Here is a 12849-nt window from a genome sequence, read left to right on the forward strand (position 1 = left end):
CAAGAAATTAAGTATTTGAGTCTTATCTGTGAACCATCGGTTTCTTTTACAGCTCATGTTTCTGCTCTAGCTAAAATCCATCAGCAATTTCTCTATAGCATTTCCAAAATGTGTCTCTTTTTAAATCTATCAACTCTAGTAAATTCAGACCCACATTCAATCTCATGTTGACTTTGCCAATCTTCCTCTTTCCCACCTTGTGCAGAATTTCCTCCTTTCTCTCCAATTCTTTTGCAGACAGGAACTTGCCTTTTATTTATGTACAGTGCCTAGCATATATTAGACATGTTATAAATAATAAAATATTATAATTAATAAATAATAAAATAATAAAAGGTTATGATGAATAAAAACATGCCCTTGATTAATCAGGCTGCAGGGTGTTGTGATTTTTTGTTTTTGTTTTAATACAAGCAGTGATAAAACCTGCAGATGGCAAGGACCATTTTAAAAGAGGCATTTCCCCCCTTTTCTCACACACAAGGAATACCTCTTCTAAGGGGATGCCTACTACCAACACATGCATGCATCATCTAAGAGTCTTCAATATTCCATTCTTGCATGAGGTGCTAGAGCGTGTGGTGGCTTCTCAGCTCCGGGGGTTTCTGGATGAGATGGATTATCTAGATCCATTTCAATTAGATTGTTCCTCTGGTGGTTTCCATTGCCTGGACATACTTTATACCACAATGCCAGAAATTATTGTGCTCATTCATTTTTATTTTTGATAGAACATATTATCCACCTTACACTTCTTTGACTTTATATAGGGAAACGGAACACTACCACTTTTATCAGCTTCTGCCATTTTGAAAATAGAAATATGTATATGTTCTCCTTCCTTCAAATGGAAGCCTTTTTTTCTTTAAGGTAAAAAGACTAAAATAGTATCCTCGAGTGAAGGAAATCAGTTCAATTTAACTTGTGATAATATACAATTATTACAGTAGAAGTATCAGTGAGAATTTGGCAAACGGGTTTCCATTTTTCTATAGAGTCTAAAGTTTAGATATATTCTGAACAAACTACCTGGGCCTGCCTAGCAACCAATAGTTGTGGCACGCGGACTCTAGGAAGCAAGGCTGAGTCTTTGACCCATTGTGGTAGAACCACACTGACTGAGTAATTTACTATAATGCTGGCTGGGCCCAGGATTACACTGGCTTTCCTTGGTTCCCGCAACTATTTTAGGCATAAGGATGCCAATGCTGGATACTACCCATCTTTGTTCTGACATCAGTGTACACAGGGCAGGGGGCCAAGTGCTAGTGTACTTTTAGATCCTAGCACCAGCCGAACATCAGGAGTACTGTGTGTTGGGACTCTAATTAGGCCCATCTAATCATCCATAGGAATGCCTTAGGAGTCTCCCCATCCAAACTTCAATATAATTTGCAGCTTGGTCCTATACCTTGCAACCAACTGGGAATGGGACCATATAACCTTTCACAATCTATCATGTCTATGTCGGTACATCTAGGATGGTACACCCTGCATAATTGATAGTGTTCACTGGGGATCCCCCAACATGTATCTAATCATTAATTGCCTGTACATTGGACATGGCAAATAGACACAATTACAGAAATCTGTCTTCTAAAAAAAATTGACTAAGTATGAAAGTGAGAAATCTACATCTGAAGCATGTCCATCAGGGAAAATGGATAATCATTTTCCAAAATGTAAGTAAAGTATCTTCATAGAGGAGGGCATTTCAAATTAAAAAGGCACCTGGAAAATATTAACCCCAAGATTCCAAATGGAAATACGTTTCATATTTGACATAAAGGCATAATTAAAAAAAAAAGATTTTTCACCAGAGTCTTAATTCAGTTTTCTAACAGCCAGTTTTCCTTCCCTGAATGCCCTGATGCCTTTATGGTTATCAAGGCAACTCCCTAGGAGAACCGACAGCTGTTGCCATCTGACATAACACAACAGGCAAACAGTGATCCTCAATCCACATAAACATCAGGCCACAATATTACAATATATTTAAAAGGATGAATGAATAAAGGAAAAAGTCTGGAAGTTATTCTGTGTGGTCCACTGTTAGCAAAACAATCACTAATTTGATATAAATGTGATTTATAAAAATCGATGGCCTTCACTCTGTTCAAAGGAAATGTATTAGAACTTGCAGTACTGTCAGTTTCAGCTGATAATCAGCAACTCCTTGCTGTTCCACTTAAATGAAGCCCCTGTTGATTTCTTTATTTAAAGCACATAAATTATTATTTAATGTAGCATTTCCCACATCAGCTTCTGTGAGGAATGAACAATAATTAAAAATTTGAGAGAGCTCCACGTGCTCCTGAAGATGTTTGGAAACATACAGAGTGCACATGTTTTTGTATCTGTTCTCACAGGCTGTGGTGTTATAGTTCATTCCAGGACAACATCTAACTAAAACAAACCTAGGCATAAGTCAACATGGCTCAACTGAAGCCAGCAGACTAGATCCTCAGCTTGTGGAGAAAAGTAGCTCCAGTGAGGTCAAAAGGGCTAAATCTTCAGCTGCTATCACTAAGCATGGTGATACATTTGTTTGTGATTAGAGAAGTCCATTAATATGTTGCTCCATGACACTTGAACAACATGAAGAAAAAGCATCCAACACCACGTGAAATACATTTCAGGAAAAGAAGCCCATGGCCAGCATCAGAAAGGGTGGAGTCTGAAGTCTTTTGCATGGAGATATAACCTTGTCTGCAAAGGTCTGAGTACTACTGCAACATACTCACCTTGAGCTGCTTTTTGCATGTGCCGCTGGGTTATCTCTCCTTTCAGATGGTCTGTGCAAAAGGCAAAGAACAGCAGTTCAAGAATTTTCAGCATCTCAGACATCAATAATTGAACTAACAACTTTTCACACTTTTTATTCCCTTGCATAAACAGCCAGCACAGGTATATTCCATATCATTAAAACTCTTTCTTTACCTTGCCAATGCCAGTATTATCAACAATAATTTATGTCTTATACACTTCAAATCATTACTTTATTAAGCACACAGATCTGAAAATGGAGTCCCAGGACAGTGACACAGTGGCCGGGTTCAGACGTTCAGAAGCCATGGTGGCTTCTTTTCCCCGCCCTGTGCATGCCACTCACGTGCCTGCCATTTGCCTAATTACCCTTGTCATGGTGCGGGTTGCTGCATCATCCAAACCCAGCAAGGTGTGTGGCAGGGGTAGTGCCAACCCATCCTCCAACCCATGGCTTGTTGTAGGGGTTATGGGGTGGTTTGGAAACCACCCCCACCACATAGCTTGCCAGGTTTGAACAACACGACAATCTGTGCCGTGGCGAGGGTAATTAGGGAAATGGTGGGTGCACAAGTGGCATGCATAGGGAGGGGAAAAGAAGCCACCGTGACTTCTGTTCCTCTGTTGATCGTCCAAACTCAGTCAGTCACTATCATGAAAGTGTAATGTGCTGTTGTTATGAATACACGTACTCTGAAACTCTACAAGCAAGCAGAGTGGAAGACAAACAGACTTCCAAGAACTCAGTCATAAAACCAGTAATGGAAAATAGTGATTAGTAATTCATTCAGTTTCATTACCAGCATTTAAACAACTTTCCCTAAATATTGGAATGTTCCAAAGGCAGTTGTAATTTTCTGATGTGTTCGAGGCTCTAAAACTTCAAGTGGTTAATATAGTACACACCAACTCATGCACGGGGAGCTGATGCTATCTGCACAACAAATCCCACATCCTGTCACCAGTTCTCCCACACTGATCAGTGGTCCACTCCTTGGAGTCTTCATATGAAAGTTAGGACTGGTTCACACCTGTGGCTGATAGATGATGTGTTCTCACCCATAGATGCTATTTGTATGAATTGATGTGGGGAGACTGCCATGAGGCTATGGTCAGCCTGTGACACCTCAACATATGTTTGCTGCTGCCTCTTAAATCACTCTAACCCTTGAGTAAGAGGAACTTCCAAGAATTGCAGGTTAATTTTCGCCAGTCACTGCTGAGCGAGTTCAGCTTGTTTCCCCCTTACCTCGCCTTGCACTGTATAAAAGTACAGTCTGGCACATAGGGGAAAGATCCTTGAGTATTTAAAGTTATATATATGGTCAAACCCCAGATTCCAAATTAAGAAACTTTACTGAGATTAGGAATGGAGATATAAGGGATGAGGGGGAAAACAGAAAGGCACAAATAAGAAAAGAAACAGAACAGTTTACTCTCTAAGCAACCTAAACCAGACAATCTTAAAGAGGAATCACAAACTGACTTGTGAAGTGCAAGAATCACCCAAGATGTTTAGTAAATGGCAAATTTTCATAGGGAATAGTTATTTTTTAAGCCTGTGGAATCAGGCAAGGCAGTTGATGGAGAAGATGTCACATATGAGCATGGGCACACCACTAGGGGCAGAGTTTTGATACTTGGGACATGGCATGTCCAATACAACAAGTAGGCATAGGGATGCCTGGGGAGATGGCCCATTGGCACCTTTTGACAATCCAGGAGCTTGGAAATAAAAGCTGAGAACTGGGAGAGATTTCCAGTGGTAGAGAGATCCACCAGGGTGAATAATGGTCTATGTGCATAGAGCAGGGGTGGGCAACATGTGGCCATCCAGATGTTTTGGCCTACAACTCCCACGATCCCTCTCCATTGGCTATTCTGGCTAGGGATTATGGGAATTGTACGGCAAAACATCTGGAGGGCCACAAGTTTCCCACCCCTGGCATAGAGGGGTGCATGGAATGTGACAGGTAGGTTGCTATGTAATGGGGAAGCTATGCCATTCTGCCAGGTATACTGGATTTTTTAAAGAGACAGGCATTTTATTCTCAGGCATTTCTCAACAGGTGTCTGTCTCCCTGTGGGTGGTGCAGATGCACCTACACTGATTTCTTTGATGGGGGCAGCACTATTTACCCATAGTCATCATTGCAAAAATTGGTGCAGCTGCATATACACCACCTATGTGCTTCGTAGGAACATAGGAAGCTGCCTCATGCCAGGTTAAATTAGTTGTTCAGAGTATTGTCTACTTTGGCTAAAGTTTTCCAAGATCTCAAGTAGAGGTCTCTCCACTCATCTGCTACCTTTTAACAGGAGATGCCAGGGACTGACCCTGGTTCTTTCTGCATGCAAAGCATGTGCTCTACCACTGACCTATGCATGGTCCCTCCCCCAAATTCTGCTTCCATACGAGCCTGGCTATGGGCCTTTCGGAAGCCCCACACAGCACTGAAGCAGTTATTTCCTCCTCAGTCCCATCCCCCCATTGTTCCTAAATATATTTCCATGCCAATTTTTTAACCCCTGTCTTATCAAATGTCTTGTCCATCTATGGCACCAATTTAATACACTAATTATTTGAGATATCAGTTGTAGAGTTAGCTCATGATCTGTAGTAAAAAGTGAGAGGAAAACCCTAAAAATTGAGCCCATTTGCATGTCATAACATCCTTAAAGAGATTTTCTGTCTTTCAAAGAACTCAGATAAATGTCTGGGTGCCTTCATACTTGCACTCTATCCTGGATTGTTGCTGGATAAGAAATATTCATACCATGATAGGGGGTGAAACTATACCTTGGTAATTCCATTTTAAATCAATATATGTCAATATTAGAAGTCCCACACTAGGTGCAAGCTTCTTGGGGGGAAATTCATGATAAATGTTAGCGCACAAAGGATTCCAAGATAGGTTACTATGGCTGCTCTCCTGAAAAGAAACAGTAAGCTAGAGCGTATTTTTTTATTCTATGTGTTACATGTGAATGAACATATTTCATAACAATGTACACATAGGAATCACTTCTTGAGAATCTATACATGAAGGAGGAAAAATGGAAGGAGGCTAAAACAAGGAGTGGTCTGAGAGGCTACTCTGTGCATGGGAGTATGGAATAGCCATAAGGTTTTCACAGCAGGATGTGAGGGGATAGTTGAAACTGATTCAGTGAGAAATAACTGTATTATTAAGAAATAGGCTAGTAAACAATTCCACAGTGAAACAGCTACTGTTCTGATAATGAGGAGGTCGTTCTGAAGCACAGAAGGATAAGTGAAAACACAATCTTAGTGAAACTTAATAAATACTTCCTATAACTACTTTTTAAACTTATACAGATGGAAAATGAAGAATGGAAAAATGGAACTGATCACAATTTAGAATGGGATAGCATATGTTCTGAGATAAAGTTTATGGCCTCTTCTTTGGAAAGATCATATATAATCCCAGCAAATTAAACCAAAAATATGTCCTGTGTCGGGGGGGGGGGGATTAAAAGGTGTTACGCAAAAGAAATCTCCAAGGAATTAGTGAACCAGAACAAGTTTGACTTCCTTAAGAATTAAGGAGGATAATTTCCAAGCATCTTATGATGTTGTGTGTGTGTGTGTTTCTCTTTCTCCATATATACAAATATATATGGAATACATTACAAGAGCCAGCCACCTAAATATACTCTAAAGATACAATCCTGTCAACAATTATGCATTGTCCAGTTCCCAAGGTCTCCAGGAGAACTTAAACAGGGACAGGCAGACTACAGTAGGCAGACTACAGTGTATTTATATAGTACTACCAGTGCTTTTCTGATTGTTTTCACACTTCTGTCTGAAACCTAATCTACTGATTCCCCCTCATCCCAGTACACTGAAACAGCACGGTACACACAACAGCTGTAAATTTATCCCAAAGAGAGTAAGCACTATGCTGTGATGTTAGGCATGAAACTATTATAAGCAGCACTTTACTCTGGCCCCGAAGAATAGTGTTAATGTACGGAAGCAGGCTCTGCATGCAGAACAGCTGCACTGCCACTGCTGTGGCTGAAAGTGGGGTGTGGGTGTGGGTACATCTAGTATCTGGGTTGCGCTTTTGTACCACTTAACAGGTGATCAACACTGCTTCTGTGCTTAAAGTTCCCTGGCTGGGAATCATTAAATGGAAAATGGGAAATCAATGGGACTTACTTTTGTTGCAGCTCAGAACATTGAACATGCATAGGACTCCCACTGCTGGCAACAGAACATAAATGCCAAAGGCTCTTTCCCCTCCACAGATGCCAACAGCGCCCCCCCAGCTCCTGCAACTTTCAATGCATTCAGGATCAGAATGACAGAATAAAAACAACTGTTAATTGTGTATCACTCCTGACCTTAAATACATTCCTTGGAAGTAAATGTAATGGAAAACTCCCATTTTGGGGTGCAGGTGTGCAGAACAATGTTGGATGGAGGTCAGATCGCACCCACACAGACCGGATTATGTCATTGCCCTAACTCCTGGACCATTTTAGCCCTTCTCCATGCCTCTCCCAGCACAGAGAAAGAGACCTGGCTGCTGTTGTAAGTGCTGGTCCTCCCAGCACCAGCTAAGTCCCTGGCTTTGTGGGGTACTGTATGCTGCACGAAGCAACTCATCCGGTGCCAGGAAGAGCAACCACTCTTCATGGCACAGGCCAAGTTCCCTGCCACCTGCATCCCCGCTGTTATCTCCAATCAAAGATCAGAGATACCAATAGGGACTCCTCGTGCACTGCTTCCTCTCCCAATGAGTAGGAGATCAGCGATAACAGCAGGGATTCATCTGGGAGGATTCTTCCAGGAGGTTCTGCGGGATAGACTGGGGAGCTTGGCAGGCCAGATTAGGCCCATAAAGCTTTGCACCCCTTGTTTAGATACACTAGCAATTTATAAATTCAACAGCAACTCCAAGGTAGCATTACTACATCCAGGATTACTTACATCATAGGAACTGGCAAATATGTTCAAGAGTTATCTCACACCACTTGTCTCATGAAGCCCAATAATGAACGCCATCAATAATGAAAGCTCCTTAATAATGAAAGCCAGCTGGAGCAGTAACAACCTGATCTAACAGAACCAGCTTCAAAGTGAATAGCTATTTACTGGACCCATGTTTCAAGTGTCACTAAGCCTGACCTGCCAACCCTGACTGGGCAAGATGTCCAAAGCAAAATTCTGCCTTATCAGGGTGATCTTTTGAAAAGGAGTTTTTTTTCCTCTGAGGGAGGATGAAACACTAGCCATTGAGGAATGGGTTGTCCACCATTTTGATATTGTGATATGAGTATGCTTATTCTTAGCCTAGCAACAGTCTGAAGTCTTTAGGTATGGCTCAGCTGCAGACAAGGGGCTGGTGGCGGCTTCTTATCTCTCTGGATAAGCTTACAAATAATTCTTAGTCCCCCAGAAGACCTAGTATAAAAAAAGATGTTCAAATCTTCTCAGGTGATCAGTTCACAACAATAGCCTTCACTGAGATTAAGTGTTTGATAAAGGTGCAGGGTAGATTTTATTTTTGTATTTATTATTAAAATGTATATATTGCTTTCCAGAGATATCAAAGTGGTAAACATAAAATATGTCATCAAAACAGCAATAAATATAACAATGAGGCTGTCTGCATGGAACATAACTTAACTACTAATTGTAAGTTAACTGTGGGTTGTTTAACCCATTAACCTACAGACTCAGTTTGCAGGACACACCAGAGTCACTGTGGGTTATTTAACCCACGATGAGCTGTGGCACATGCTGGGCACATGCAGCCACCATTATGAATATGCAGCCCCCAATGAGGTTGCAGCATGTTGTCTGAACCTGGCCATTCTGGGTTGTTTGAGGGTTAGACAACCTTTGCATAACCTTCTGTTTGTAGGCTTATGCAAGTGTTGTTAAATAACCCACAGTGAACCTGGCATGTCATGTCACGCAGCAACTCCCGATCGGCCCAATCTGGGGTTAAATATTCAAAAAGGCTGTGGAATGCCATTTAATTAACCCACACTATACCGCCATTACGTGTGAAACGGGTAAATGAAAGCAACACAATACAAATTAATCAGCAATAAAACTGCACATTCTACTGTGTGCTACAAACCATGGCTGGCTAGGTCACACTTCATGGAAAGCCTGTGTGAAAAAATGAATTTTAAGATGATTAAATGTCAGAACTGTGGGGGCCTATTTAATGTCAATTGGCAAAGTGTTCCAGTCGATGGGTGCTGCAACATGAAGTGCTCTGCTGCAAGTGCACTTAAGGTGAACCTCAGGAGCATGAGGCACTCTCAGAAGTGCTCCCTCCGATGACTGCAGAGATCAGGCAGGGACATAAGGGGTGAGGCACTCCCTAAGGTAACCCAGTCCCAAGCTGTGTAGGGCTTTATATGTTAACAGCAACACCGTAAACTTGGGCCTTGCTCTCAGTGGCTTCATATAGTTATTGAACAGCATTGGGGATAAAATGGCACCCCAAAACGCAAGAGCCAGGGGCTGAGGTGCACTTTCCCAATACCACTCTCTGACTCAGTACGTAGGGACGGAACCACTGAAATACAGTACACCTGATACCCATCCCACAGAGCCGATCTAAGAGGATACCATGGTCGATGGTATCAAAAGCTGCAGAGAGAGAGGAACAAGGTTGCACTCCCTCTACCCTCTCTCATTAAAGGTCATCCTATAGGGCAACCAAGGCTGATTCAGTCTCAAAACCAGGCCTGAACCCAGACTGGACAGGGTCTAGATAATCGGTTTCATCTAAGAATGCCTGCAATTGTCCTGCCACAACCCTCTCAATCACTTTATCTAAAAATGGTGTGTTCGGGACTTAGGCAATAGTTTCCACAAATCTTTGGGCCCAGAGTGGGCCTCTTCAGCAGTAGTTAAGTTAGGACCTCCTTCAAAATGTCAGACAATTCCTTCACACAAGAAGGCATTAACCACACCCTGGACCCACCCAGCCAAGCCATGCAGGCTAGCCTTAATTAGCCATAAGGGACATGAATCAAGAGAGCATGTGGCTGGTCGCATGACTGCAAGCACCTTGTCGATGCCATTAGGCCACATTAACTGAAACCGATCTCACAAAATGTGTCTATATGGGAGATTGGACATCTCACTTAGATCTGCATAACAGTGGCATCTAAATTGCTTTGGAGCTTTTTGGATGACTTTATTATCAAAGTGCAATGAAAAAGCATCCCAGCAAGCCTCTGAGAGCTCTTAAGAAGTTGCCTCTGAAGTTAGCAACCTCTGAACTATTTTGAAGAGCTCCGCTGGGCGGCTACTCAAGGATGCGATGGAGGCTATGAAATAAGCTTTTTTCACAGCCAACACTGCCATATGGTAGGCACAATTATGTGCTCTAAGCAGTATTTGATCAGCTTTGGAGCAAGACTTCCACCACCTGCACTCTAGTCATTGTCCGGCCTGCTTCATTGCCCAGAACTCCATAGTACCATGGGGCAGAATGAGAGGACCCGTGGGTGTGACTGTATCGATGGTCCTTTGCATCTCACCATTCCACTGAGAAACAAGGGCTCTGACACAGTCGCCAGTTCTAGCTACTGGAAAATCCCCCAGAGCATTCAGGAACCCATCAGGTTCCATCTTAATGGGTCCCCCACCCCTGCAGGGGAGAACTGCTGTTGCGAGTCCAAACTTCACCAGGAAGTAGTTTGACTGTGATAATAGGGTCACTCTTACCCACCCTCCTCCACTACCAAACCACCAATCATATCACCCACAGCAAAGACTAAATCAAGGTGCACTGTGTGTTGGGCCGATGACATCTTGAGACAGCCCCATGGTTGTCATGGAGGCCTTGGTCCAAAGAGCATGGACATGTCAATGTCCTCAGCATGGACACTGAAGTCCACTGTCCTTGGCTCCTCCAGCACCACACCTGAGATCACCTTGGCCAGCTCAGTCAGGGAAGGCACTGGGCAGTGGGGTGGGTGGTGCACCAGCACCATCCCCACTCTTTCTCTCTGACCCAACAACAGATCAGGCCTCCAGTTTAGTTCCTGGGCAGAATGATTTCCTGATGATGCATATGGACATTTGATGGATCATGGCAAGGTAGCCCATCAAAAAAAGAAAACATGATACCTAATAAAAGCAGCTTTCTTGGCTGGTCTGTAAGTCTGACATTTAAAAAAAATGCAAATGGCAGAGTCACTTTCTTTCTCTGATACTCTTTAATATTATAGTACTATTCAAATAAAAACAATATTTACTAGAACAACATTCAGAAACCCCGTTCCCCCGTTCAGAGAACTCCGTTCTCTGACTCATATGCATTGCTATTTTCAATTAAGAACAAAAGTACATTAAATTAAAGCTCCATCTGCATTTAAAGCTTTGAAATGTTTAGAAAACAATTGACTCGAGTGCATTTTCCAAAAAAGTAATAAACATGAGTCGTTTTCTTTTAAAGCTGGTTATGTCTTGTCGCTGTCATTTGACGTTTTGTTATCATTGCATGAAGTAGCTCCATTTGGCTCTTCTTCTTAACTGTCATGTAGCAGCAGCCATTCCATCAGGATACAGCAGAGGGACAGATGGGAAGCAGGGCCACTCCATTGGCTCTGCTGAGAGACCAGCTCCATAAGTAGTGAAAATGGGGTTCCTCCTCATGTTCAACTGTTTCCATTCAAGCTAGTTGTTGTAAGAACTTTCTAACTTTAGGAACTGGTGTCTGGGTTTGGTTATTCCTTTTTCCCTCCCTGTCCTTTTTCCTTTTGTGTCATGTTTTTTAGATTGTAAGCCTGCGGGCAGAGACTGCCTTACAAATCTTATGGAAGCTGCTCTGGGAGCCATTTCAAAGTAGAGTAACAATGCTTTAAATAAATACATACATAAGAACCATATTATACTGAACTATGCAGAGACATTCAATGCTATATCTTGTGATAACTAAATTGTGATTTAGCCAGGCAGCACTTTACAATACAAATGTTTCAGGAACACAGTGATGACTATTTGTAGATAGCAATGCTATATCAAGGGGTAACCCTGAAGGCTTCTTGGCTAAGGGCATATAAAAGATTATGACTGAATTGTCCCTACATTCATAATCTCTTCTGGCCTAGTTAAATTTGTTATTAATTAAGGGTTCAGCAAAACTTGCTTTTGCTGACAATGAGAGTAAAGCAGGAAGTCATATGTCTTTTTTTGATTGATGATTTTAGTGTTATAATTACTTTGTGATTTGATTGTGCTGGAAACAGATCAGAGAGATTAAAGTTTCTGGACAACCTTTAGATGCCTATGGATAATAACAAGGCAGCAGGATTGACTCAATTATTGCTTTGGCACAGACACTTCTCCAGCTCTTGGTTTGGCATTTAGCATCAAACTGGAAGAAAAGGAAAAGACTCCTAACAAAGGTTTGATGTGGCACATCACGCCCTCACTTTGGTCTTGCTTTTATCCCCTTCTGTCAGGCATATGGGCAAGTCTGTGTATATTCCACAATCAGTCTTGTTTTTTTTTACACAGAAGTGAGAATATCAGCTTTTATTTTAACAAACTAAGTTTCTAGCCCTTAGGGCTGTGAAGGAAGGATTGAATGTGCATGTAGGCTGGGAATACAACATTTAACTTGTTTTTATGAGAAGTCATGAAAAGTTTAAATTATTTCATAAAAACAGATGGAGTTTTTGAATTTCAAAATGGTTAGTGCTTTCAGTTGGTTAGCAGGTATCTGAAATGATCCCACATGGGTCCAAGGGTGGGGAATACATTAGTGGTTGCTAGGTAGCTGTGTGACAGGACTAGCAAGGGGAGCTTTCTCTTTACATATAATCCCACCACTGCCTTCCTGTTGTTATCTCTACTGTTGCCAAAGTCACCTTAGCTTGGACTATGAAGCAGCTGTGCCCAGGAGCTGATGCCATGACACCAGTTACAACTTGATGCTGCTGAGTCCTAGCTGTGCCAAGCACACTCTCAGCTGGGAGAACAGGGTCAGTTCCAGCCAAATGGAGAACATTTTTGTTGCTTATTTGTCCTACAGGATAACCTGCCTGTGATAAGTATACTTGTGAGTAAATCAT

The 12849-nt window shown here is 42.0% G+C and overlaps 1 protein-coding gene across 1 annotated transcript in view; it reads right to left on the reverse strand.

Annotated features, from left to right (window-relative positions):
- KIF6 (kinesin family member 6) overlaps nt 1-12849 on the reverse strand; it is a 271710-nt gene that overhangs the window by 57632 nt on the left and 201229 nt on the right. The window contains exon 17 of the mRNA XM_084828534.1: nt 2745-2795. Within this exon, the coding sequence (XP_084684660.1) occupies nt 2745-2795 (51 nt within the window). The remainder of the gene's footprint in view (nt 1-2744; nt 2796-12849) is intronic.

The sequence above is a fragment of the Heloderma suspectum genome, chromosome 1 (genome assembly GCF_057233095.1).
Source record: "Heloderma suspectum isolate Gila_16-S chromosome 1, 16-S_ref, whole genome shotgun sequence".
In the NCBI taxonomy this organism is placed as follows: domain Eukaryota; kingdom Metazoa; phylum Chordata; class Lepidosauria; order Squamata; family Helodermatidae; genus Heloderma; species Heloderma suspectum.